Source organism: Corvus kubaryi, unplaced genomic scaffold (genome assembly GCF_017639235.1).
Source record: "Corvus kubaryi isolate FWS band 111438036 unplaced genomic scaffold, C.kubaryi_AGA036_p1.0 37277, whole genome shotgun sequence".
Lineage (NCBI taxonomy): Eukaryota > Metazoa > Chordata > Aves > Passeriformes > Corvidae > Corvus > Corvus kubaryi.
The window spans coordinates 226,596-254,002 of NW_024581085.1; the positions used below are offsets into that span (position 1 = coordinate 226,596).

The 27,407-nt window shown below is 59.5% G+C and overlaps 2 protein-coding genes across 3 annotated transcripts in view; both read right to left on the reverse strand.

Moving 5' to 3' along the window:
• The window catches only part of BCDIN3D (BCDIN3 domain containing RNA methyltransferase), a 23,532-nt gene extending 17,918 nt beyond the window's left edge, over positions 1-5,614 (reverse strand). The window contains exons 1-3 of one of the 2 annotated variants that reach the window (XR_006015637.1): positions 5,236-5,614; positions 2,418-3,862; positions 286-391 (exon numbers count right to left, since the gene is read on the reverse strand). Coding sequence is in view for 1 of the 2 variants with exons in the window: in XM_042025745.1 (XP_041881679.1) it covers positions 3,161-3,862; positions 5,236-5,427 (894 nt within the window). In the remaining variant the exon portion in view is untranslated. Of the gene's footprint in view, positions 1-285; positions 392-2,360; positions 3,863-5,235 lie in introns of those variants that run through there. The other variant, XM_042025745.1, reaches the window with a different exon arrangement.
• A 3,083-nt stretch (positions 5,615-8,697) lies between these two features.
• Positions 8,698-27,353, reverse strand: FAIM2 (Fas apoptotic inhibitory molecule 2). The gene is made up of 12 exons (XM_042025748.1): positions 27,009-27,353; positions 25,339-25,519; positions 22,534-22,637; positions 22,357-22,421; positions 21,688-21,741; positions 18,122-18,172; positions 17,427-17,466; positions 16,821-16,858; positions 15,715-15,802; positions 15,104-15,199; positions 11,886-11,939; positions 8,698-10,453 (listed from the first exon to the last, which is right to left on the reverse strand). Exons 1-12 carry the CDS (start codon positions 27,021-27,023, stop codon positions 10,304-10,306), a joined length of 936 nt encoding a protein of 311 aa, XP_041881682.1. The 5' UTR covers positions 27,024-27,353; the 3' UTR covers positions 8,698-10,303.
• Positions 27,354-27,407: the final 54 nt, after the last annotated feature.

The following is a 27,407-nucleotide window of genomic DNA, read 5'->3' on the forward strand; positions in this document are numbered from 1 at the left end:
GCCTGGGACAGCGGGAGGTGTCCCTGCCATGGCAGGGGTGGGATGGGATAATATTTAGGTCCCTTCCCTCCCAAACCCTTCCCTGGCTCCAGGATCTCCATTTCCCCATGGCCGTTTCTTCTCCATGAGAACACCCAGAGCTTTGCCGCTGTCCCAGGAGCAAACATGGGTTTAACCCCCAGCTGGAATTTCCCTCTGTCCCACCCTCAGGAAAACTGGGAACACATTTTAGGCACGTGGGAAATGCAGAGTGTTAAAACCAGACAGAATTCCCCAGATCCTTACTGCAGTGGGATCCATGGGGTCTCTCCCAGGCTCTCCCATCGCTGTATCCCAGAGCTGTTCCCACCTCTCCTGTCCCAGCACCTTCCTGGACAGCAGGAGCACGGAGCTGAAAGGAAAATGAAAGTGATTTTGCTTTCTCCTTGCTGAAGGACTGGCTCCATCTTGAGCTCTGTAATATCCCAGGATCACAGACACGGAATTGTTCAGGTTGGAAAAGCCCTCAGAGATGATCGAGTCCAACCATCAACCCAGCACGGCCAAGGCCACCCTGACCATGCCCCCAGGTGCCACATCCACACTTTCCTTGGACCCTGCCCGGGATGGTGCCTTGGGCAGCCCCTTCCAGTGCCTTACAACCCTTTCCAGGAAGGAATTTTCTCAATTCCTAAACCTAAACCTCCCCTGGTGCAACTTGAGGCTGTTTTTCCTTTGTTCCCTGGTAGCAGATCCCAAATCCCCCTGGCTCCACCCTGTCAGGGAATTCAGGAGAGGGAGAGAGTCCCCCCTAAGCCTCCTTTTCTCCAGGCTGAGCACAGGGATTTGTTTTGACCATTCTGAGCCATATTTGTGGCAAAATCCAAAGGATTTGGCTGTGCCAAAGCCAAGCAGAGGGAATTCTGGAGTTGGGCCATTCCTGAGCTGCTGGGACAGAGCCACATCAGCGATTCCAAAGTCCAGGAGTGAGAGATAAGGAGCCATTGGGCTCTCACAGACACCCCGGGCATGGACAGCATGGAAAAACCAGAAAAATGGGAATTACCAACTCCAACCCACACTCCTCCCTCGAGCAGCAGCCCAGGAGAATTCTCCAGGCACATCCCAGGGGGATCCCCAGTGAGTGAGGAACAGGAACCAGGGTCTCTCTGAAGGAAAAGATCCTTCCAGCAGGGGCAGGGACAATTTGGGATGCACCTTCCTAGCAACTCTTCCTAGAATTTTTTCCCAGGGAAGCACGAAAATTCCCAAAGGAATAAGAAAGGCAGGAATTCTTTCCCCGTTTAACTGGGAGCAGGGACAGGGCCGGGCTTAGCTCAGAAATATTTCAAAGGTGAAAGAAAACAGCACCAAATATTGACACAGGGGAAGGGAAACATTCCGGGGGGGGGGGGAAGGGTGTGGGATGCGCGATCCTGCAGCGCCCCCAGCAGCACGGCTGGGAAAGAGCAGCTGGGCAGGAGGAAAGGGGAGGAAAACACGGCAGGAGCGACAGCCCTGGAGGCAGCAGAGCTTCCCAGAGCTCCGGGAACGTCAGGAGCTGCTCCATTCCCAAAGGGATTCCCGTGCTGGAGGAGCTGCAGGATCCCCGTGGAAGTTGCGTTTATGGGAAGGGCCTCAAAGTCCTCCTGCGACTCTGCTCAGCATCCTGAACCACAGGGAATCCTGGAATGGTTGGGTGGGAAGGGACCCTCAAATCCATCCCATCCCATCCCTGCCATGGGCAGGGACACCTCCCACTGCCCCAGGCTGCTCCAAGCCCCAATGTCCAGCCTGGCCTTGGGCACTGCCAGGGATCCAGGGGCAGCCACAGCTGCTCTGGGAAATCCATTCCAGCCCCTGCCCACCCTCCCAGGGAACAATTCCTTCCCAATATCCCATCCATCCCTGCCCTCAGGAAGCCATTCCCTGTGTCCTGTCCCTCCATGCCTTGTCCCCAGTCCCTCTCCAGCTCTCCTGGAGCCCCTTTAGGCACTGCAAAGGGCTCCAAGGTTTCCCTTCTCTTCCCTTCTCCAGGCTGATCCACACATTTGCTCTTCCCCCCGTCCTCTCCCTGCAGGAGGAATCAAGGAATTCCCCGTAAGGAGGAGGACAAATCCACCAAGGTTTTCCCAGGTCCCTGCTCGGCCGGGCGGGAACAGCGACACAGCAGCACCACCTCCTGGAGCTGCCGCCTCTTCTCCCTCTGGGACGGAGCTCACCCGGAACAAGGCTCGGGACGCCCCCGGGCTTCCCTCGCTCACTCTCACTGGAGCAAGGAAAACGGGAAGTACAACACAATTCCCAGCTCAGCGCCCTGGCACCGCTCAGGCGCTGAAAGGAACGGGGATAAAAACAGGATTAAAAACCCCAACACGGAATTTAGGATAAAATTCGGTGCTTTTTATTCCAAGCTTGTTATTCCCAGAAGCACTCACCGTTAGGGATGAACCCCTGTCCTCGGAGAGTTGAGCCAGGGGCTCAATCCGGGGGGGGGATTGTCCTGCAGGTGCCTCACCCACGTCCTGGGGGATGTTTTGGGTGGATTTTGGGAGAGGTTCCTCATCCAGAGGGTGGTCGGGCACTGGAACAGCTTCCCAGGGAATGGTCACAGCCCCGAGAGGCCAAAGCTGGGGGTGCTGGGATTTTGAGATCAGTGGGATTTTTGGGCTGTCCTGGGCCAGGAGTTGGAGTTGATGATGCTGGGGGTCCCTTCCAACTGTGATTATTCCATAATTCTGGAGGCCAGGGCGTGCTTGGATAACACCCAGGCACAGGGTGGGATTTTGGGGTGTCCTGTGCAGGGCCAGGAGTTGGACTCGATGATCCAGGTGGGTCCTTCCAACTCCAGATGTTCCATAACTCTGTGATCCCCACAGGTCCCTTTCAGCTCTGGATATTCCATGATTCTGGAGGTCTGGGAATGTTTGGACAACGTGGGCATCAGGATTTTGGGATTAGTGGGATTTTTTTGGGATTTGTGCAGGGCCGGGAGCTGGACACGAGGATCCTTGTGAGGCCGTTCCAGTCAGGACATTCTACATTCCCTTGGGCATGTTCCCTGTTATTCCAGGGAATATTCTTGATACACATGGAAAGCACATGTAGGAACTTGGATTGCAGGAGCACTTCCTTGAACCACCTCAGACCCCACAAAATTGGTTAAAACTGTCCCCAAAAATCAGTCACAGACACTCCTTGCCTCAGATTCCCAGGGGAAGTCAAGCTCTGGTCCCAGCGGGGATTCAGGAATTCCCAGCTCCACCTCCTTGCCCAGCAATCCAGGGATGTGCGAGGCCCCTGCTCGGTCGGAGCCCTCGGCGTGGGCGCTGGTGGATCTGAAGAGCAGCAGGCTCCTGTCCCAGCTGGTGCTGCCGAAGGAGCAGACGAGCTCCATGGCGCATTCCTGCGTCAGGATGCGGGTGACGCTCTCGGCCATGTCCCCGTTGATCCGCAGGGATCGGAAGTGCTCGAAGTCGGCCCGGCCCAGCCTCCGGAGCCGGCGCGCAGCCGCCCGGTAGCACTTCCAGGGCTGCGGCTCCACCAGCAGGAAGGTGCACAGCGAGGCCAGGAGGGCCAGGAATTCCAGCAGGCCCCTGTCCCCGTGGTTCAGGTGGATCCACATGGTCACGGACATGCAGAAGCCGATGTCGAAGGAGGAGCGGCCGAAGCGCTCCAGGTAGGAGCTCAGGAAGGCTTCCCTGGCCCCGGAGTCCATGATGTCCAGGCTGGCAAAGGAGATGGATGCAGGGAAGGGGCTGCTCTGCTGGGCCCTCCGGATCAGCTCGGGGTCGATGTCACAGCACAGCAGGTTCAGCTCCTTCCCGCTGGAATCACTCTGCTGGAGCCCCACGAGGTGCTGGTACAGAGCCACACTGAGCTCCTGCGGGAGGACAAGGGCGATTCAGGGGGAGCGCTCACGGCACCTCCCCGGAGCTTCCTCTCCGTGGGTTCCCAAAGGAAAATCTGACCAAGATCAGCAAAAGATCCATCCTGGGAGCCCCGAGCAGCTGGGGTGGAACCTGGACCCCCCCCCACCTTGGGCCTGCTGCAAAAACCAGGGAAGCATGGAATGTTCCGGGCTGGAGGAAGGCAGCTCATCCCCTTCCACCCCTGCCATGGGACACCTTCCACCAGAGCAGGTGGCTCCAAGCCCCCGGAATTCCAGGGTCCCCAGCCTGGAATGTCTTTCCACAGTGCATACTGATGGGAAGGGGATTCATCCTTAATTACAGGAGATTCCATGGAGCTCCTGGAGCCGCAGGCACAGGACAGGCTGGGAATGTGCATCCCGCTGGCCTGCTCCACAGGCTCACCTGGAACGGGAGCTGGAGCTGTCCTTTAGGGAATGCCTCAGGGGGAATTGCAGTTTGGGGGTCCCAGGGCAGGACTCTGTGGGACTGGAATGTGTCTGGAGCTGGGAATGGAGCTGGGAATGGAGCTGGGAAAGGGCTGGAGCACCAGAAGGAGCTGGAACACTCCCGAGGGAGCTGGGGGTCTCACGTGGGACCTCCTCGCTCTCCAGCCTGGACAGGAGGTGGAGCCAGGAGGGGTCGGGATGCGCTCCTGGGGAACAGGAGGAGAGGAAGCGGATTCCAGGGGAGGTTTAGGTTCGGTTTTAGGGAAAATTCCTCATGGAAAGGGCTGTCCAGCCCTGGCCCAGGGTGTCCAGGGCAGGGGGGCACTCCCCATCCCTAGAGGAATTTAACAGATCCAGGACAGTTTCTTCCCAGTGTTCCCAGTCCTCCCTCCAACACCCTCGGCACTGCCTGCCCCAGGCCTCCCCAGCTCCCCCAGTGCTCCCAGCACTCCCCACCACGGCCCCCCCACCGTTCCCATCTGCCTCCCCCGGATCCCTGCCTTTCCCAGTATTCCCAGTTTGTCCCGTTGCCCTCCTCCTTCGTTTCCCACCTGTGTTCCCAGTCTGCACCACCACGGACCAGTGCCTCATCCCGAGCCTTTTCCATGGGCTGGATTGTCCCCCAGTGCCCCCCACCAGGACCTCCCCACTCTGTCCCAGTGCCCCCAGTACCAGGGGGCTCCCAGTGTGTCCCAGTGCCCCCCACCAGCGCCTCACAATATTCCCCAGTACTCCACACCAGTGTCCTCCAGTCTGTACCAGCGTCTCCCAGTACCCCACACCAGGGTTTCCCAGTCTGCCCCGGTGCCCCCAACACCCCAAACTGGTGCCTCCCCAGTTGGCCCCACCCCGTCCCCCCAAGGCGCCCCAAACCCGCCCGCGTGCCGCCCCCTCACCCCGGAGTTGCAGCCCACGTCGAGCCCGAGCAGCGGGCGGGTGGCCGCGGGGAAGAGGCTGCGCAGGAGCCCTTGGGGCAGGAGACTGACGCGGCCCTCGGGCGGGTGGAACCGGGAATAATTCGGGAAGTTCCCGTAGGGAGCCGCGCCGGGCTCGGGGCCGCGGCTCCCCCTGCTCATGGGCGCCGCCATTTTCCCGCTGCTCCCGCGCGCCGGGCGGGAACCGCAACTGAGGACAAACGTTCCGAGGCAGAAATAGTCCGAGGAGGGCGGCAAGGATGGGGACAAGGGACAGCGCCAGCAGCGCAGCCACAGCCCCTTTGGGGCGAAAAGAAGAGATTTGAGAGATTTTGTGTAAAAAACCCCAGTCTGGGCCCTGCCAGGCTGCAGAGGGACCGCGCCGAGCACCCGTGTGTGCTCTTTGAACGCTTCCCCTCGCGTTGCCGCGGCGACGCCGCGGCCCACGGGGTCTCAGGCCTTGGCGGGGTTGGGTATTTAAATAACATGGACATGTTAATTAAGTAATATAAAAATCATATCTTATCCTATAGAACATATTCATTCCTTTCAAATAAATAGCATGTAAATGCTACTTAAACCAACGCTACTGAAAGCATATTTGAATAATATAAACCGATGTTATATAAATAAATACCATATAAATGTTATACACAGAAATAACAAATAAATGGTATTTAAAACACATTTAAACACGTGATTGCGCTGAGGGTACCCAGGACCCTACGGGCTGCAGCTGAGAGAGGTTTTAAAGCAGAAAAAAATGGAAGTTCCCTGTTAAAGGGGGGTTTAAGAGGAGGGGGAGGTTCAGGGTTAAAGAGGCGCCGTGGGGCAGAGTTAGGGTTAAGGGGCCTGGCGCAGGTGTAGGGTTAAGCTGGCACAGGAAGCTGGATTTCATTTGGTGCTGGTTTCAATCACAGAGTGAAGAGCAGAGGGCGCCTGGAGCTCACAAATGCCGGGGAAAGGCTCCTGCTGCCCGCATCGGCCCTTCCTGGGTTTTCGTGGAATCAAGAAAACCCAGTGGTTTTTGAGTGGGAAAGGACCTTAAAATCCATCCCATCCCACCCCATCCCACCCCACCCTATCCCATCCCATCCCATCCCATCCCATCCCACCCCATCCCATCCCACCCCACCTGGGACACCTCCCACTGCCCCAGGCTGTTCCAACCCCTGTCCAGCCTGGCCTTGGGCACTGCCAGGGATCCAGGGGCATTCTCTGGGAAATCCATTCCAGGGCCTCCCGACCCTCACAGTGTGGAATTCCTTCCCAATATCCCATCCATCCCTGCCCTCAGGAAGCCATTCCCTGTGTCCTGTCCCTCCATGCCTTGTCCCCAGTCCCTCTCCAGCTCTCCTGGAGCCCCTTTAGGCCCTGCAAGGGACTCTGAGCTCTCCCTGTATCCTTCTCCTCTCCAGGTGAGCACCCCCAGCTCTCCCAGCCTGGCTCCAGAGGGGCTCCAGCCTTTGGAGCAGCTCCAGGGCCTTCTCCAGCAGCTCCTCATCCTCCCTGTGCTGGGAGCCCTGGCCGCAAACGAAAGGCAGAAAAAAGTGCAAAAATAAATACGATTTCCCTCCCTTCTCCAGGCAACGGAACCCAGGGGGGTTGAGGTCTCCTCTGACTCTCTCTGGCTGGATTTAGGACCCCCAAATTCCTGTTTTCAACAGGCGTGGGAAGCAGCTCGATGCCTTCCTCTCTCCAGCATCCCTCACACCCTGACACATCTCCCCCCTTGTCCTACATCACCCTTTTGATGGTCCCAGCCTGATTAATCCAAATTCTTGCCCCATTCTCCAAAAGCCAAGTGCTGAAATTTGATGGAATCCTCAGCCTTTTACCCTGTCTGTGGCACTTTCAGGGAACGCTGGTGATGTCTCATCCAAATGCTCTTGGACACCTCATTATTTGGGTGCGAATTCTCCACTTCACTCCTTTTTTTTCTGAAGAAAGTGCAGGAAGATCCCTCCTGGCTGCACAGGCTGTTCAGCACCACTTCCCAGGAGCCAAATTTCCCATGTTTTGGATTCCACTGCTTCCCAAAAGCACAGACCTGCTGCACTGGGATTTCTGTCCTGGACAATCATCCCTTCCAAGCTGATGGAGTGAGATGGGAGTTTGGCCCTCCCAGTGCCAGTTCCCATTTCGGGTGGTGAATTGTCCCTGGAGGAACTTTTCTCCTCCATTTACTCTTGGGAAAGCTCCAGCTGCTCTCCAGCGCTGCAGAAAATTCCCTTGGAGCGGGAGCCCTCTCACAACTCATCCCCACTCACTGATTCTTGAATCCTGCGGTCACATAAACCAAGTGGGAGAGGGAACAAATCCCTCATTCCTGGAGCCCTTTGGCCCTCAGTTCTCCAATATTCCTCATCCATCACACCTGCTCCAGACCCATGTGCTTTTTATTGCTCTGTGTGGGATGTTTTCCTTACTCATAAGCGGGGAAGAGGTGACCTGGGCTCCGTTAAAGCTCTGGGCCGTGCCAGGATCTTGTTTATATTTTAAGGGATGAAGCAGCACCTGCACAAGCAGAGCAGGAACAGGCACAGGCTCAGTTTTGCAACCATTTATTAGCAATAGTCGGAGAAGATACAAAATCCTATTTACAGGGAAGTTGTAGGAATGACTGCTCCAGAGGATTGGGATACGGAGCTGGGTGAGGACTTCGGGTGGAGGACACGGGAGGAGGGGGAGCAGCCCTCCATATCCCACCCCAAATCCTGCATCCCTCAGCCTCCCGAGGAACTCCAGCTCCCCGAGCTCAGTATCCACCAGGGCTGGCTGGGATGGGAAAGTGGAAAAGGGACCAGGACACATGCAAGTGTGTGTGTGGAAAAGGGACCAGGACACATGCAAGGGACACGGGAGGGCAGCAGGTGCCCCCCGTCAGGTGCCTGGAGCGGGGTCATGCCAGGAATTCCCAACAGGAGCAGAAAAGCCGGGATATATCAGCAGAAAGCTGGGATATATCAGCAGACAGCTGGGATATATCAGCAGAAAAGCCAGGATATATCAGCAGAAAAGCCAGGATGCAGCAGCAGCAAAGTTACTCCACACCAGAAGGAAAAAGAACAATTCCAGAGGGGGCTGCAGGTCCAAGTGTTCCTCCCCAGCTCCCAGCAGGGCATTTTGGAGGAGTTTTTGGGACTATTTCAGAGCCAGAGCTCATCATGGAGCTCCACATTCCTCCCTCCAAGCCTGGAAAGCACAAATCCCTACAGGAAATGGCTGTGAGCAAGGAAAGGCTGTCCAGCCAGGTTGCTGAGGGCCAGGAAATTCCCTCTTGAAACTCTTATTTCATCCACTTTTAGGGTGCCTCCCGTGCCATTCCCAGTCCTGCCTGCTCAGCAATCCAAGGATTTGGTTCTCCTCAGCAGGAACCAGCAGCTCATGAACTTCCTGCTGTCATCACCTCATGGTGCCCTTCATCCCTACAAAGAATTTGGCTTTGGTTGGGGTTTTTTTGGTCTGGTTGTGGGTTTTCTGTCCGGTTGGGGGTTTTTTTGGGGGTGTTTCGGGGAGGAAGTGAAGGGGAAGGCCTCACTTGTGCTCATCGGTGCAGCCACAGAGGGGCCAGAGCGTTTCCATTGCCTGCACGGTGACTTTCCCTGGACACTGGACACGTGGGGCAGGAGGACAGGGCATGTGCGGGGTAAAACCCGGGCCAGAAGCAGCAGGAATGTGCCGTCCCAGCGTTCTGGCAGAGCCTCTCTCCAGCAGGGATTGCTGGAGGCAGCTCCGTGACGCACTCGCCGGCGTTCCCAGCGAGATGGGAGATACGAGGTCCTATCAGCAGGAAGGATCACTCTTGGAATGAGAGCAAAAGGCCCCTTATCTCCCTGGGGAGCTTTACAGTCCCAGATCAGCCAGCTGAGCCCCAACAGGGAATGTGAGCATGGCCACGGTGGAAAGTTACCTGAGCCCATCCAGAGCCGCGCTGCCATCCGTGTGTGGGAGAGGAGCAGTGGAAAACAGCCGGGGAGAGGGAACACTGCTGTTCCAGTGGCCTCGGTCCCTGGGGAATAACCCCTTAGGAACGTGAATTTGGGGCAACCAGGACAATTCTGGGAAGGCCTCAGTCCCTGGGGAATAACCCCTTAGGAACGCAAATTTGGGGCAACCAGGACAAATCTGGGAAGGCCTCAGATCCCAGCCCACTTCCCACATGGAATGGCATTTCCCAGCATGGAAACTCAGCCTCCTCCTCTTCTCTGCCATTTCCTGGCAATATTCCTTCCTTGGGATCCCAGCCCCTCAGGTGGGGAGCCACACTCCAGAGAGCACACTGCCCGGGGCCATGGATCATGGATCCTGCTGTCAGGGAAGGGAAGGGAAGGGAAGGGAAGGGAAGGGAAGGGAAGGGAAGGGAAGGGAAGGGAAGGGAAGGGAAGGGAAGGGAAGGGAAGGCTCATGGCCAGATGCAAAGGATCCAGGGGAATTCTTCCTGCAGTGGCATCAGGGATGGCCTCAGAGAGCTGCACGTCCTGAACAAACAAGTTCCCTGTGCCTGGAGCACAAATCCAGCTACATGATCCCACACTCCGTGTTTCCAACAGCAGAGCCACCAGGAAGAGCGCAGAGGCCACCAAGCTCCGAAAGAATGTGGGAAACAGGGCAATGCAAGGATTCCCCAAGCCTTTCCCTTGGCTCAGCTGCTTTTCCTGCCAGGATCTAACCAAATTCCCTGCTCTGCTGCCCTCGCTGTTGTTTTGTCTCAGCGCTTTCACCCCGTGACGGGCAGAGGGCACCTCCAGCAGCCCCTGGGGCCGGGGAGGTCCCGGTCTCCTGCCCCCAGTCTCTGGACTGGTTTGGGCTGGGCGGGAGTGGGGGGAGCAGAAGGGACACGACACTGAAGCCCTGCTTTGCTCTCGGGGTCACAAAGGCCTGACAGCAAATGTACAAAGCTGCGGGAGGGGCCCGGGGCTCCTCAGTGCGTTGGATGGACCAGAAAGGGAGGGACTGGCTCAGCTTGGTGGTTCAGAACCCTTTCGCCTCTGCTTTTCAATTTAACCCCTCATATTTCCAGCACAGGGAGGATCCTGCCCTGCTGCCCTCACTCCTGGCTGGAGCCAAAGAACTGCAGGAAGAAGGAGAAGATGTAGATGATGTCCAGGTAGATGTTGAGGGCTCCAAAGATGTATTCCTCGGGGCTCAGCGAGTACCGGCGATTCCCCATCAGCATCTGCGTGTCCAGGGCCAGGAACTGGGAGGGAAAGGAGGAAACCCCAGGACAGTGACAGGGAGGTTTGGCCCAGGGAGGCAAGAAGGGCTCTAATGACAGGAGATGTCCCCGCTGCCTCCCTGGAGCCGGGACAGACGTGCAGCCCCTTTTTATGGGCTGTAACCACAATTCAAGAGCTCAGAACAAGGCACTGAACAAGCTGCAACTTTCCCCTTCCCTCATTTCCCTCCTGACAGTCAAACCCTGAGTGTAACTCCCACTCCAGGCCCTCTTCCCTCAGGCTTCCTCCATCCCAGGGCCACCTCTGGAGCCACCCTCCCTCCTCCTCCTCCTCCTCTCCCAGAGCCCACACCTTGAAGCTTCCACACTTCCCCCAGCTGGGAAACACCTGCCAGGGAACGAGGTGGTCACAGGGTGACCTGGCCCCAAGAAAAAACCAGAAATCCCAGGCATGACTTCAATCCACCATTTTCTCCTCCCTCCCTCCCTCCCTCCCTTCCCTCCTTCTGCCATCCTGCTGTCCCCCCCGGGTCCGGAGCTCTCGGGGGCTGCACCACCCCCCAGGAGATGCTGTTTTATCCCCCCCGGAACAGATCCCAGCCGAGCTGCCCTGGCAGGGCCAGGCTGAGGCTCTGACTGATGTTTATGGGGTAATTATCAGATGTTGAAGCCTCCTTGTATTTTACAGAGGATCTTGAGCCGTGAATCAGCGCCGCGCTCCCTGCGCTCCCTTGGAGTGTCTTTTATGGGTGATAAAGGCAATTGCTCAACTGCTCCCATTCCCAACGTGCCCAGTGGGCACCGCCTCGGAGCCCAGGGCAGGCCCGGGCTGAGCCCCGGCTCCAGGGAACGCCGGGCGCCCTCCCAGACACCTCTCCCGGCTGAATCCCAGCGCAGCGCTGCCGGCACTCGCTCTGGAAGGGGCTTTCGGGAGGGACCACTGGGAACAAGCCAAGCCTTTCCTTGGAGGAGCTGCCCAGTTCCAGGGCTTTTCCCGCCTGTGTTAAACCCTCCTAATTACCCTTAATCCCCAGGCTCAGCCTTCCCTGTCTTTCTGCACCTCCATGAGACGAACTCATCCCAATCCTTGGCTCGCTCTCGCCCAACCAGCCCCAACTCGACCGTGCGGCCTCATCCCTGGATCCCCTCGCTCCCGGGGCTGTGCTGAGCTCAGCTCTGCTTGCTCCTCTCCAGAGACACCTCTGGCCTGTCCCCACGATCCCTGCGGAGCAATCCAGCTGGGATTGCTCACCCCACACAGCTTGGCACTTGCACCATGCCCTGTGCTGGCACCAGCACGTCCGCAGCACCTCCCATGCCAGGCTCTGCTCCCGCCGGGATCGCTGCTCCGGGGCCACCCTGAGCCCTGCAATCCCTGCCCCGGCTCCCTGGAGGCTCCAAGCTCCCTCCCAAATTCCATTTTCCCTGCCGGATCCCGGGAGCAGCCACTCACCATGGTGAAGATCCCGGCCCCGAGCAGAGCGTAGATTGCGTGGAGCCACGGGACCTGAGGGACACAGACATGGACACATGGACACAGACATGGACACATGGACACGGACACACGGACATGGACACGGACACAGACATGGACACATGGACATGGACATAGATACATGGACATGGACACGGTCACACGGACAAGGACACGGACACAGACATGGACACACGGACACAGACATGGACACATCGATACAGACACATGGACACAGACATGGACACATGGATACAGACATGGACACATGGACATGGACACATGGACACAGACACATGGACACGGACACATGGGCATGGACACATGGACACATGGACACGGACACATGGACACGGACACATGGACACGGACACATGGACACATGGACACAGACACATGGACACGGACACATGGACATGGACACATGGACATGGACACATGGACACAGACACATGGACACGGACACATGGGCATGGACACATGGACACATGGACATGGACACATGGACACATGGGCATGGACACAGACGTGGACACATGGACACGGACACGGACACATGGACACAGACGCATGGACACGGACACATGGACATGGACACGGACACGGACACATGGACATGGACACACGGACACGGACGCATGGACACGGACACATGGACATGGACACAGACGTGGACACATGGACACGGACACGGACACATGGACACAGACGCATGGACACGGACACATGGACATGGACACAGACGTGGACACATGGACATGGACACATGGACACACGGACACACGGACACGGGCACATGGACACAGACACAGCCGTCAGAGCTGGGCAGAATGGGCTACGCAGGACTTCCCTCCCACGGGATTTGGCTCCCAGGTGGGGGAGAAAAGTTGGGAAGGTGCTCTAAAGGCGCAGGCTGGATTTGCACCACTTCCGACTTCAACAGATTCTTTGGGAAAGTTTCTGTGGCACAGAGCAGGACACGGGCCCTCAGTTGCCCCCTCACTGTGGCCTTTGTGTCCTAAACTTCTCCGCCAGGTGTTTGTTATCCCAAACTGCACTTGGCCCCAGTGACTGTCCCGTGGAAATCGTGGAATCATGGAATGGTTTGGGTTGGGAAGGGACCTTAAAACCCATCCAGTGCCACCCCTGCCAAGGGCACCTTCCACTGTCCCAGGGTGCTCCAAGCTCTGTCCAGCCTGGCCCTGGACACTTGCAGGGATGGTGTCCCAGTCCCAGCACTCCCTCATGGGAACACTTTGGAGCACCCCCAGAACGGATTTATTTACCCAAACACGGCTGATCCCAGTGGAAGAAACACCAAATATTCCAAGAGCCAGACCCAGCTTTAATTTACCTGAGGGAACAGCTGGAGCTGTGGCGGGGGGGGTTTGGGTCAGATACTGGGAAAAGGTTCTTCCCCCACTGGAACAGCTCCCCAGGGCTGCCAGAGCTCCAGGAGCGCGTGGACAACGCTCAGGCACAAGGTGGGATTGTTGGGATGTCCTGGGCAGGGACAGGAGCTGGACTGGATGACCCCGGTGGGCCCCTTCCCCCTTGGATATTCCATGACTCTGTGCTTAATTAACATGCACAGATTAAATATATTCATCTGTGGGAGTCACGGGGGGAATTCCACTGGAACTGGGACCAAAGCTCAGCCCCTGCTGTGGCCCAGAGGAACCAGGAGAAGGTGCTGGTTCAACCCGAGATGGGTTCAGTGAAGCCAGGGATGTCCCTGCCTCTCCAGGGATTTCTCCTGCCTCTCCAGAGTTGCCTCCTGCCTCCCGGGCTCATTCCCGGGCTGCCTCCGCTGTGCTTATCTCGCCACATGTCAGATAAGGAGCAGCTGTCTCTCCAGTTTCATGGCTGTGCTTTGGCACCCGGAGCTGCTCCAGCCTCACATTCCCACTGGGGAGAGGAGAAGCCCGAGCCCCGACAGCCAAAATCCAACCCTTTGGAATGCCCAGGCTGGATTTGTCCAGCACCAGCTCCAGGGCTGGGACCGGTGGGAATCTCCTGCAGGTCTTCCACAGGGAATGGCTCAGGGCAGAGGAACCGGCTGGGATGGCGAAGGATTTGGGATCCCTGAGCCTCTCAGGGGATTTATGGCACCTGCCCGGCCCCACCCCCTTCCCTCACCCATCCCAGTGTCCCAGGGGCTGCTGGGCTCTGGCAGTGAGGCCTCCCGGGATGAGACACCTTGGATGCAGCCCAGCCCTGCTCTAGCGTGCTTGGAAGCTGCTCCAAGGTTTCCCCTGGGCACAGCTGGAGCCAGGAGTGGCCAGAGAGGCCGAAGGAAGTGCCTGGAGCTGTGTGAGGGGTTGGCAGGCCTTGGGGACACTCAGGGGGTCACTGTCCCTGGGGACTTGGCTCCTGAGGGTCACTCAGACCTCAGGGTCATTGCTGAGAAACTGAGGCCTCGAGATTTGAACTCTGCAGGTGCCGGGTGTCAGTCCTAAGTCCAAGTCCTGCCCTGGATTTGGGACAGAGTTTAATGTGCTCATTTCCCTGTTTTACTGAGGGGAAACTGAGGCCTGAGCAGAGGCACCTGTGCTCAGGTGAGACCCCGTCTGCATCCAGGGTGCCCCAGCACAGGAAGGGCATGGATGTGTTGGAATGAGTCCAAAGGGGGCCATGGAGCTGCTCTGAGGGCTGAAGCCAGGCTGGGAGAGCTGGGGGTGCTCACCTGGAGAGGAGAAGGCTCCAGGGAGACCTTGGATCCCCTTCCGGTGCCTAAAGGGGCTCCAGGAGAGCTGGAGAGGGACTGGGGACAAGGGATGGAGGGACAGGACACAGGGAATGGCTTCCTGAGGGCAGGGATGGATGGGATACTGGGAAGGAATTGTTCCCTGGGAGGGTGGGGAGGGCCTGGAATGGATTTCCCAGAGCAGCTGTGGCTGCCCCTGGATCCCTGGCAGTGCCCACGGCCAGCCTGGGGCAGTGGGAGGTGTCCCTGTCCAGGGCTCTGGGGTCCCTCCCAACCGAAATCATTCCAGGATTCCATGGTTCCGTCACCAGGAGCAGCAGGAAACGTCCTCAACCCTGGGCCAGTTCCATCCTTGAGCCGTTCCCATTGGCCATCCCCGGGAATGACCCCCTGCTCTTCTGTCCCTCCCTGGGGGTTCCCGCCTGGTTTTGGGGAGCTGACCCCCGCAGCCCGCCCAGTTTGGCCCAGTTTGGCCCAGCTGGTCACTCACATATTGGTAGGGCAGGATGACAGCCAGGACCAGTCCCCCCAGGAACAGCACCATGAGCAGCACGAAGAGGACGCCCTGGTATGACGTGAAGTCGAACTGCGGACGGAAGGCGGGAATGTCCCGTTCCAGGGGCTCATCCCGGCGGGAACCACAACCCCCGAGTCCCACAGAACCCCCCAGAGCCGGTTCTGCCCCTCAGCCACCCCCGGCACAGAGCCAACACTTCCCAAACCCCCATCAGTGCCACAGGGAAGGGCTCGGGACCCACCACACACCAGGAATCCCAAATCCATCACACACCTTTGTGTCCTTCTCTATCCCACAGCCCAACCCTCCAAAATTCCCATTTACCACCAGCCAGCCTCTTCCAGCCCCACTGACATCCCTGACACATCCCAGTCCTCCAAAATCCCAGATTATTCCCACATGTCAGCATCTTCCAGCCCCATTCCCATCCCAGTCACATCCCTCCCTGATCTACTCCAACCTTCTCGTGACATCCCCACATCCCTCGGTCCTGTACCCAGAGCCTCCCAGACATTCCCAGCTGCCCCCGGCTCCCTGTCCTGCCCCGGATGTGCCCCTTCCCGAGGGAGGCTCCACAGTCCCACCTTGCTCTGGAAGCTGAAGATGGTGACAGACAGACAGACCAGGGCCGTGATCCCGAGGCACAGCAGCACCGACTTGGTGTTGTAGTAACTGCAAAGTTACCGGGAAAACCACGTTGGGATCGTTCCCACAGGGATGGAAAGGGGGGATTCAGACAGGCAGGAGCCTGGCAAGGAAAGCACGAATCCTCCGGGCACGAAGAGCACTGGAAGTGTCAATATCCCACACTCGTGTTAAAAAGGAAGGAGAGAAAAAAGCCTGGATGGGTTTTCCTGCTGTTTTGAAGGATGGAGGGAAGGCAGGAGGGTCCATCTGGACCTCCCAGAGCTCCAGAGCAGCCGATGGGCTCCAAGCCCACCAAACCCATGGACAGACAGGGAATGGGGAGGGTCCTGACTGGGAGGTAACAACACCAGGATGCCAAAAGTCACCGCAGCATGAGGGGAAACCAGAGGAGCAGCCCCTGGGCTCCTGCCTGGTCTGGCTTTTGGAAAAGGGCAGGAAGGAGGGATTGGAGCAGGGACAGCAGCTGCAGGCTCAGGCTGGAATGGTCTCCAGGCTGGATCAGGATTTTGGCTGCAGTGCCAGGCTCAGCCCTTGGAAAAGCCAGTCCCGCTCTCCCGGGGGATTTGTGCGGAGTCACTGGAGTTTTCCCCCTGGAGCTGCTGAGGCCGCGGATTTCTTTGTCCCGATACATCCATCACCCGCCCGGGATCACATCCTGCTCTCCCGGCTCCCACGTGAGCCAGGAGCAGATTTCCCAGTGCAAATGAGCGGAAGGGAACAGGCTGGGGGATACAAATTCCTGAAACTGCTGCAAAAAATCCCTTGGCTCACTGCAGCCCGCCTGGGAGCTGCCCAGTGGGATCACTGTGTGGTCACCTCCAGCCCATCCAGGTGCTGCCCTGTCCCGGCCCTCCAGGGCTCTCCTGCAGGATTTGGGATGTGGGAATCCCCCAGTGCTGCCTCCACCGGGACAGGGACAGGCCTTGGAAACCTTCCTTAGAACTGGGAGCCCCAGACAGCTCAGGTGGCCCAGGTTCCTCAGGAAAAGGGAATTTTTTCAGGAAGAGACAGGACACAGGACACGGGACAGTGTCCAACCCACCTGGAGAGCATCGCCGTGAGATAGGCCATGGACAGGGTCTGGGGAAAACAGAGCCTTGTTAGTGCCCTCATGTCCCGGGAGGAGACACCACAGGCACTCCCTCAATCCCAGAGAAAGGGCAGGGAAGCCTCTCAGACCCGCAGGAGAAGGAATTCTGGCAGCGTTTGGAACCCCCCAGTGACTGACAGCCACGGGAGAGGGCAGAGGGAGGGCAGAGGGCCCGGGAGCATCCCCTGCTCCTGCATCCCTCCTGCACGGGAGCCAGCTCCCATCCCAGCTCCCATCCCAGCTCCCATCCCACCTCCCATCCCAGCTCCCATCCCACATCTCAGCTCCCACCCCAGCTCCCACCCCAGCTCCAATCCCAGCTCCCACCCCACATCTCAGCTCCCATCCCAGCTCCCACCAGACTCCACGGATTATTTTTTGTAAGTTTTTAACAAACAGAGGCTCCCTTTTTTCCGGCTTCTCCCATCCCAGTGCAAGCACAGCTCCTCAGCCCAAGCACAGGGCAATCAGAGGATGAAATTGCCCCGTTTCCCCAGGAATCCCAGCCCTGTGGGTGTCCTTGGGGCCACTCAGCCCCAGTGCAGGGGTGCCACTCACAAAGATGCTGAGCAGGATCAGATTCCATGGGAAGTATCTCCTGCAAAGGGAAGGGGCCGCTCAGCAGGGGCTGTGCCAGGGAATCAGTGACCACGAGGGTAATTAGTAGCTGTGCGGGTAATTAATGGCCACGAGGGTAATTAATGACCCTGCTGGGTAATTCATGTCCGTGCTGGTAATTAGTGCCCTGTGCAAAAGTGCCAGGGGCGGCGCGGGCAGGGTCGCCCTGCTGGGACAAAGGTCCCCAGGACATTCCTGCTCCGCTGGGAGCTGACGGGAGCATCCTCTGGAACGTTTCATTCCCAGAATCCGGAGCTGCAACTGGACTCGTGAGCTGCAGCAACCCGAGGCTGCGTCAGGCCTGGAGCAGCTGCTTCCAGCACGGGAGCAGGGTGCCCAGAGCAGCTGGGGCTGCCCCTGGATCCCTGGCAGTGCCCAAGGCCAGGCTGGACATTGGGGCTTGGAGCAGCCTGGGGCAGTGGGAGGTGTCCCTGCCCTGGCAGGGGTGGCACTGGATGGGCTTTAATGCCCCTTCCAACCCAACCCATTCCATGACCCCATGGGAACACAGCTGCCGCCCCAGTCCCTCCATCCCGGTGCCAGCACAGCCCCATCCCTGCCCCGTAACAGGGGCTGAGGAAAACATTCCTGCTGCATTCCCCAGGCTGTCCCAGATCCCAAACCGATCCCCGTACCTGGGCCCGGAGCAGCAGGCGAGGATCAGGTAGGTGATGAAGAAAACAGCGCTGCAAGGAGAGAGGGAGAGTTCAGGGGGGAAAACCAGCCTGGGATGGTGGTGCAGGTGGGAATTCCCATGGGATGGGGATGTTGGAAATGCAAACACCCCGTCAGGCGCGGATCAAGGCAGCTCCTACCCCTGGTCCCTCACTAAAGCTCCTTCCTGCCCTCAGGGGCCTCCTCTGCAGTGCCCATCCCTAGGGTGGGACAAAACATCCCTGGAAAAGCTGAGGGCCGGACCTGGAGCAGAGCCAAGGTCGGGTTCAGGCCCAGGAGAGCTCCCAAATGTGTCAATGACAAAGAGGGCAGGAACTGGATTTGTGCTGGCTCTTAGGAAACATTCCCTGATGGAAAGGGAGGCCAGGGATTGGAAGGGGCTGCCCTGGCAGCGCTGGAATCGCATCCTTGGAAGTGGCCAAAAAGCTGTGGATGTGGCACTGGGGGACACGGCCAGTGCTGAGGGGAGGGTTGATGGTTGAACTCGATGGTCTCCAGGGGCTTTTCCAACCTTCGTGATTCCAAGATTCCATGGCTCTGTGAGGTGCCAGGCTTTGCCCCTTGTTTCCAAACCTTTTCCAGCTTGGTGGGATCAAGGCTGGGGGTTCTTAAACCAGGGGCTGGGAGAGTGACTGGGCTCAGGCAGGGCTGGAAGGGCTGTGCTGGAGGAGGGAGCTGCTCCATGGTGCATCCCTCCAGGAATGAGAAGCTTTGGACTGTCCATCCCTGGAAGTGTCCAAGGCCAGGTTGGATGGGGCTTGGAGCAGCCTGGGACAGTGGGAGGTGTCCCTGCCCATGGGGGTTTGGGACTGGATGGGCTTTAAGGTCCCTCCAACCCAACCCATTCCAGGATTCCGCTGCAGGAGAGCTTGAGGAAGCGCCCAGGGCAGGGAAGGGCTCAGGGAAGGGCTCGTGGCAGGAGGATCCACCCAGGGAAGGGCTCAGGGCAGGAGGAGCCACCCAGGGAAGGGCTCAGGGCAGGAGGATCTGTTCAGAAAAGGGCTCAGGGAAGAGCCCAGGGCAGGAGGATCCACCCAGGGAAGGGCTCAGGGCAGGAGGATCTGTTCAGAAAAGGGCTCAGGGAAGAGCCCAGGGCAGGAGGATCCACCCAGGGAAGAGCCCAGGGCAGGAGGATCCTCCTGGCTCAGCAGAGCCGTGGCTGCCCAGCCCCGCACAGGTCCTGGCAGTTTTTATGTGCCAGGATTTGTCCCCTCTCACAGCGCAGCAGCCCCAGAGCTGAGGGAGGCTCTCCCGCCCTCAGCCGGGTGTTTTTCCAGGCTCTGGAAGCTGCTCCCTGCTTTCCCTGGCACCCGGGGCAGCGGCTCTGGCCGTGCCGATGGCTCCCGATAGCCACTGACCCTCGGCCAAGGCAGGGAGGTGACGGCAGAGCCCAGGGCCACGAGCAGGGCACAGAGATAACCCAGGCACAGCTCTCCCACTGGGAAACCAGGAAAGCCAGAGTGGACACGGCTGAGCAGCTGGAAAGGGACTGGCGGGAGCACAGAGCCAGCGGGGCTGTCCATCCCTCGTCCGCTCTGGATTTATTCCCCTGAGGTGCCACCCCAGCAGTGGGAAACCATCCTGGGGCTCCCAGCTTTGTTTTACAGAGGTCTCTGGTCAGGAAGGGGATCCAGGAATGGACCAGGACAAGCATTTGGAGACACTGGAATGGAGGGAAGGGCTTGGCTCCCTGGGCAGTGAAAAAACAGAATTAAAGTCATGGAATGGCTGGGTGGGAAGGGACCCTCAAATCCCATCCCATCCCATCCCACCCCTGCCATGGGCAGGGGCACCTCCCACTGCCCCAGGCTGCTCCAGGCCCCAATGTCCAGCCTGGCCTTGGGCACTGCCAGGGATCCAGGGGCAGCCCCAGCTGCTCTGGGAAATCCATTCCAGGCCCTCCCCACCCTCCCAGGGAACAATTCCTTCCCAGTATCCCATCCATCCCTGCCCTCAGGAAGCCATTCCCTGTGTCCTGTCCCTCCATCCCTTGTCTCCAGTCCCTCTCCAGCTCTCCTGGAGCCCCTTAGGCACCGGAAGTTCCCAGGTCTCATTTCCCTTCTCCTCTCCAGGTGAGCACCCCCAGCTCTCCCAGCCTGGCTCCAGAGGGGCTCCAGCCCTGGAGCAGCTCCGGGGCCTCCTCTGGATCTCTGCAGCAGCTCCAGGTCCTCCCTGTGCTGGGCCCCAGGGCTGGGGCAGCTCTGCAGGTGGGGTCTCACCTGAACACAGTGGGACAATGACCAGGGGGAGAATTCCTCCAGGACAGAACCCCCCAGCTGCCCCAAGGCTGTTCCTACTGGAAAATAGGAAGGAATAAACTCCCTCTGCGCAGGGAGCTGGAAGAGGTGACCCCAGGGGCCAAGGTGGGGACCCGAGCAGGGCTGAGCCTCCTCTCCCTGCCCCCTGCGAGGTGACACTGCCTGTCCAGCCCCGGCTGCCCACTGGAGCACCTTCACTTCCCTCCTGGTGCCACGGAGCTGCCAGCTGCTCCCATTGCTGCTCTTCGGAGGCTTTTCCCAGGTTATATAAGCCAGTGTCTCATCTCCTGATTTGGGTGTGAACTGATTAAAGCTGAGTTCACCTCACACTTAACGAGCAGCCCTGACCCCACCAGGAGCCCAGAAACCGCGGAGCCAGGAGATGCCAGCGCTCGGAAGCTCCGTGCCGGGCTGGGCTGGGCCACCAAGGAATGGCATCCCAACTTCAGGGCTCTGGGCTGGAGCCCCAGGAGTGACAGCCCCGCTCAGACATGGCCGGGAACATCCCAGCACCTCCAAATCCAACCCCGTACCCACTGGGTATTTTGTAATGGAAACCCCGGCAATCCCCGGCTTCCAAGGGGAAAATCCCGAAATTCAGCCTCCATGGTACCCTGAACATCCTTCCAGGTGTCACAGATGGGGTTCTGCAGTGTTTTCCTGGGTGCTCTGCAAGGAGGTTTTTGGAGCTTCCAAGGGGACATTCCCAAGATGAAGCCTCTAAGGTCCCCTGAACATCCTTCCAGGACTCATAGAGGAGTTTCCACAGTTTCCCTGGAAACGCCCCGGTTTTCCCTGGTTTTCTGCCAGAAATACTCAGGCGTTTACTTTGACCCTGCTTTCTTGAGCCATTTTTTGGGAAGTGCTTGGAGTTCGCCTCTCTCGTGTCTCTGGCTCATTCAGGTGAGATTTCCCATCCTCTCACCTCAGGCTCACCCATGGACTGGTTGCCCTGGGAGGTTGTGGATTCCCCTGGATCCCTGGCAGTGCCCAAGGCCAGGCTGGACAGGGCTTGGAGCAGCCTGGGACAGTGGGAGCTGTCCCTGCCATGGCAGGGGTGGCACTGGGTGGGTTCTGAGGTCCCTCCAACCCAACCCATTCCGTGATTCCAGGACCCTCCCCAGCTGCCCCTGGACACTTTGGAGTGATTCCTCACGTGCAGGACAGGGAAGGGTTTGGGAAGTGTTGGAGCCCCTTCCCACATCCCCGCAGCCCCATCCTGGCTGTCTGGAGCTCACAAGGCCGCAGGAAAAGCCAGGGATACTCACTAGGAAGCCCAGTACCAGGCGGAGTGGGTCTGGATGTAGCCCTTGACCGGTTCACTGCAAGACAGAAGGAAAGATCCTGAGCAGGAAAAATCCAATCCCTCCCAGCTCCCTGCTCAAGGAACCCCGGGAACAGCCCCAGCGTGGGGAATGAAAACCCAGCCTGGGCGAATCTTCTTGGCAGCCTGAGCCCGCAGAGAGCAATTCCAGCTGCCAGGTGGGAAGGGCAGCGCTGCTCCCCCAGTTCCACACCGGAGCTGGCCGGGAATGGCTCCCACAGGGGATTAGGGAGCCCAAATCCTCAGGCTGGTGATGATCCATTATTTACTCTGGAGGCAACATGAGCCACACACACCCGGAGCTCGGTCACCCGAGCTGGAGAGGGGGATGAGCAGGGGAGGGAGCCCAGCCCCTGGAGCCGGGACCTGCTAACTCCCACAGGGAAAACCCAGCAGTTCCTGCCCAGGGGCAGCAGCCCAGGGCGTCCCCCAGGATGGATGATCCACAACCCCAGCGTGGGTGGGAATGGGAGCAAAAGGACTGAGGGACCTCAGTGTTCCCTCAGCTTTGCTTTTCTGTTGGAATCCTCGGGACAAAATCCAGGTGTGACACAGCCCCAGGAACCCGCCCAGGGCCGGGGCCCAGGTGGCTCGGGACACACCCAGCACCCACCAGAAGGTGAAGAAAGCCACGATGACAACGGTGACCAGGAGCTGGACCATCAGGATGGCGTAAACCTGCAGGGAGAGGTGGCCCTTGGACCCCAGAGTGCAGCACAGCCCGGCCCCTCCGAGGGCAGGGGGCTCCGGCTCTGCCAGCCCAGGGCACAGGGACGTGTCCCTCCCTCACCTTCCTGATGAACACCCTGCGCACGTTCCGGTCGTCCCAGCTGAAGGTCGTGAGCAGCTCCGTGTCCCCCAGGTACCCCCCGCTGCCGTAGCTCGGGCTGGTGCCTGCAGAGGCCAAAGGGAGCAGCTCCCACCCCGATTCCCGCCGGCTGCCAGACCCTGACCCCAGGGAGGGATCACGGCTCAGGTGCCCCAAATTCCCAGATTTCCTCCACTCCCTTCCCCCTCCTGCAGCTCGCCAGGACCATCCCTGGGAGCAGAGCGGGGAGCACTCCCACAAACCACCCCAAAGCCAGGCTGAATCCTGTCTGAGGAAACGCCAAACCTTCCACAGCAGCTGGAAAGCTGGGAGCATCCCTTGCTCTCCTTTCAGTGGATACGAACGCATCCCCGGAGCAGCCGTGACTCAGCATTCCCAGCGGGAGCAGGAGGATTCCCTCGCTGCTCTCCTGAGCTGTGTTTGCATCGTGGCTTTCATCAACAGTGTCCCTGCTGCGAGAGCAGCTCCTGGCAGCTCCCTGAGGCCCATCCCTCAATCCCCTTTCTGTGCAGGGAGCCAGGGAACAGTTAAGCACCGAGCCTGGACAAGGACGAAACAGCTCCGATGCCTCCAGTGGGAAAAATCTTCCCCCAAAACCTCAAGTCACCACACAAGTCGTCTCTGCTCTGCCAAAACAGGAACAGAAGCTCCTGTTGCTGGTTTTCCCTACCCCTGGATCCCTGGCAGAGTCCCAGGCCAGGCTGGACGGGGCTTGGAGCAGCCTGGGACAGTGGGAGTTGTCCCACGGCAGGGGTGGAACGGGATGAGCGTTAAGGTCCCATCCCACCCAAACCATTCCATGATTCTGTGATCATTGTGTGCACTCTTTGCTTCCCTTGCTGATGTCCCCTCCTGTGGCACTCAAGTCTCTCCCGCTGGGTTTCCACAGAGGGATTTTTGTGTGACTTTCCTGCTTTAAGTTCCCGTCCCTGCCTGGTCCACAGATGCCTTCCCTCCTCCTAAAGCTTCTGAGCTCAGAGACACCCAAATCCTTCAGGAAGATGGAGGAAAGACACTCTCAATCTCAGAGCAGACACCAAGCCAAACTCAAGGTCCTGATCCTGAATTTCTCCTGTTTTCGTGGTCAAAAGTTGCTCATTGGAAATGCAGGAGCCTCACGTGGGTGCCCCCAGCAGGAAACAAATCCCTGGTGCTGTTGTGGTGTCAATAAATCCCTTGGTCCTTCCTTCCTGCCCCACTGGAGCTGAACCTCCTGCACGTTCTCCTGGGTCCCTCATCGGGCACAGAGCAGCTGGGGCTGGAGAATCCCTGGGGCACTTCCCAGCCTCCTGCACCAATCCTGGCACCTGAACTGGCACCCAAATGCCAAACTGGCCCCTGAACGCCACACTGACCCCTGAGCACCACACTGACCCCTGAGCACCACACTGGCCCCTGAGCACCACACTGGCCCCTCAGTGCCTCGGGGGAACGAAAGGGTTTTACCTCCTCCCTCCCTCGTAGCGGTGTCCCCAGCCTCCAAAGGGTTTTGCCCTCCTCCCTCCTGCTGTCCCCACACCCGTCCCCCCGTCCAAGGCCCCAGCAGGACAGCATGTCCTGAGTTCATTGTCCCAGAAACAACCCCAAATCCACGTCCCTTCTCTCCAGTTGCTCCCAGTAAGGTGTGAGACATCCCATGGACTGGGTTTCCCACCTGGAGACCCAAAATACCCCATCCCACCCCCTAAACCCAAAATACCCCATCCCACCCCCTTTGGGCCTCGCCCACTCTAACTCATCATGACAGCAGAAAGCTCCAGATGTTGCCAGAGCCCCCTGGGGGGGATTTCTCCCCTCTGTTCCTTAGGGAACAGCTGAGAAGCCATCGGAATGTGCCAGCACAGACATCCCAAGGGGAAGTTTTCACTCCTTCCCCTTCCCGAAGCGTCCCGTCCCTGCAGCTGGATGGAACAGGCAGCAGAGGATGGAGCAGGAGTCCCTAAATCCCGTCCTTGCAGCGTTTTCTCTGGCTGGAACTGTGCTGAGCGAGCACTCAGCCACCCCCCGCGTCACTCCCCAGCCACCCCATCCCGGTGCAGCCCCATCTGCAGGCCCGGAGCCGTTCCCTGGGCACAGCCGGGGCTTTGTCCTTTGCCACAGCCCAGCAGGAGCTCCAGGGAGCTTCTGGCTGTTGGAAAAACTGCTGGTCTGCCCAGGAATGGCCACACGGATGCTGGAACAATCCAGCCTTCGGCTCCAGCCGTGTACCAGCCTCCCTGGCTCTGTCACCAGCTGCCAACAGCCACACTCGGGCTGTGACACCAATCGTGACACCGATTGTGCCACCTCAGCTGCTCTGAGAGCTGGGGCAGAGCAGGAGCTGCAGGAGGGGGTGGGGGGATCCCTGCAGCTGCTCCAGGACTTCCCCTCCAGCCCCGGGAGCTGGGATAACCCAGGGCAGCGAGCTGGGAATGGGGATTTCTCCCCCCATGGGACTGGGAAGGAGTTTCCTCCCACGTCTGGAAGGGGGTGAGGTCTCTGGGATGGCTGGAATGGCTTTCGTGTATAGATACGGAGTTTTCTCTGCAGATGGAGACTTTTCTGTGTAGATGGAGACTCGCAGGGGTGGATGGAGACTTTTGTACCTTGGCAGGGACTCTCCTGTGCTCACAGAGGCTCACCCAGCTCACGGCTGCAGCTCTGCCCTGCACCAAACTGGGCACCACATCCCCGCTCCCCTTCTCATCCCTGCTCCTCGTCGCCTCCCCAGTCCTGGGGGAATCTCTGCCCCTCTCCCAGGGCTCACCCCAGTACGGAAGGACTTACTGGGATCGACGTAAGCCCAGCTGGGGTGGAGCGGGGCCGCCGGCGGGGCAGGGAAAGCCCCGGATTTCATCCCTTCTCCCGCTGTCGCCTCCTCATAGGACGGAGGGGCCGGGGGGGCTGTGGCATTGTCCTTCTTGTCCCCCTGCCCCTCGGAGCTGGGGGGTTTGCTGTTCACGGAGAGCTGCACAGAAAGGGGGGAGAGAGAGAGATCTGAGTGAAACCATCCCAGAAACCGCCCAGAAGGAGAACCTGGCACGGACACAGTGCGGGGGGAGGGGGCTCTGCTGGAAAAGAGGGTCAGGAACCGGGAGACACCCAGCAGCTCCTGGGGACTGGACAGGGCCCATCCCGGCACCCCCGGGAAGGAGACGGGAAAGCCCCTGAGGTGTTAATTGGGATGAGAAGTTCCAGGCAGGGAGGCCTGAGGGGAGACACGGAGCCCCCGCGGTGCCTCGGGCTCAACGTGACACCAAAACCATCCAAGGAATTCTCTGCTTTTCATCAAACTTCCTACATTGCTCCTGAAAAAGAGCTTTCAGCTCCTGGGCAGAAAATCCTGCGCTGTTCATTCTCATTTACACCCATCTTGGGCAGTTGCTCCCAGGAATGCTCTGGTTCGGCCCTCCGGAATTTTCTCCCGGCTCCTTCCTCTCTGCCCGTGTGGAGGCTCAGCTCTGGCGCTTCCCAGCGTTCAAGGACTTGGGATGGCAGCGAGGAGCCAGCCTGGGGCCACCTGAGCGCTCGCCTCTCCTTGGGAACATGATCCCTTTAACCTTCCCGATCAGCCCGGGATAAACTGTCCGCCTGGGCTCCTCTGCTGCCCCGGGAGGAGCCAGCTCAGCCCGGGGATGGCGGCCCCGCGGGCCCCGGGATGCGGGGCTGGAATCCCAGCGAGCCCCCAGCGCGGCAGGCGTTCACTAACACCGCCCCGAGTGAGAAGGGCTTTAGGTACACAGCAGGGGCCAGGCTGGGCCGGGTCCCAGATCCAGCTGTGCCACCTCCCCTGCCAGCCCCCGGCACTGCCCTTCCCCGCCCTTCCCTGTCCCCGGGGTTTAGGGGGCCGAGATCATGCAAGCCCCCCCCTCCCCCCCCCAGATATCCAAGGAGATCCACAGGGATGGAGCTGCATCCAGAGCGTTGCCATGGCGATGGTGCATGAGCTGGCAGAAGATGCACAACCCCCCCTCCCCGGCCTGAGAGCGTTGGAGAACCCCAAAATGCCGAGCCCCTGGGCCGGGCAGGAGGTGCTCGGGGCAGTGCCGGGCGCTTGCCGGGTGGGCACAGGGATGGCAAAGCACAAACACCTCCCGGAGCCCCCCGGGGAGCAACGGCCACGGGTCCAACAGGGTTTGAGCTGTGCATCCATCACCAGCCCCCAATCCCAAAATCACCCCGAAAACAGCCCCCAGTCCCAACACCAACCCCAAACCAGCCTCCAATCCCCAAACCACCCCTAAACCAGCCCCCAACCCCAAAACCAGACCTCCAGCCCCTTCCACCCCCCAGCCCCTTCCGCCCCCATCGCAGGGTCCGTGCACGGGTACCCAGCTCCCCCCTCCATCCATCGTTTTATTCCTGAAATCCCTTCCCTCCACCCCTCTTTCCTCCTCCGAACGCGCCGTTATGCAACAGGGACGGACTCATCCCGCCCGCTCCGGCCTCCCTCCTACCTTTCCCTGGGTCATGGCTCCTGCCTGGACCGCGGGAGCAGCCGCGGGAGGGATCGGGATGCAGCCGGGCGCGGGGTCCCTCCCAGCCCTTCTCCCGGGAGCTGTCGGGGCTGGACGCGGCCGCCGCAGCCCCCGCAGCCCCCGCAGCCGCTGCCTTCACCTTCCAGCACCGTCCCCGGAGCGGCGGGCGCTGCAGGCAGGGCTGTACCATTCCCAGCCCGCGGCACAGGGGAGCCGGGAAGGACAGGGACGGACGGAGGGCAGCGGCAGCGATGGGGATGGGGGATGGAGAGAGGCTCGGGATGGGGTCAGGGCGGGAGAGGATGCAGGGATGAGGAGGATGCAGGGATGGGATGGGGAGGATGGACAGACACAGCAGCGGGAGGATGAAGGGTTGGG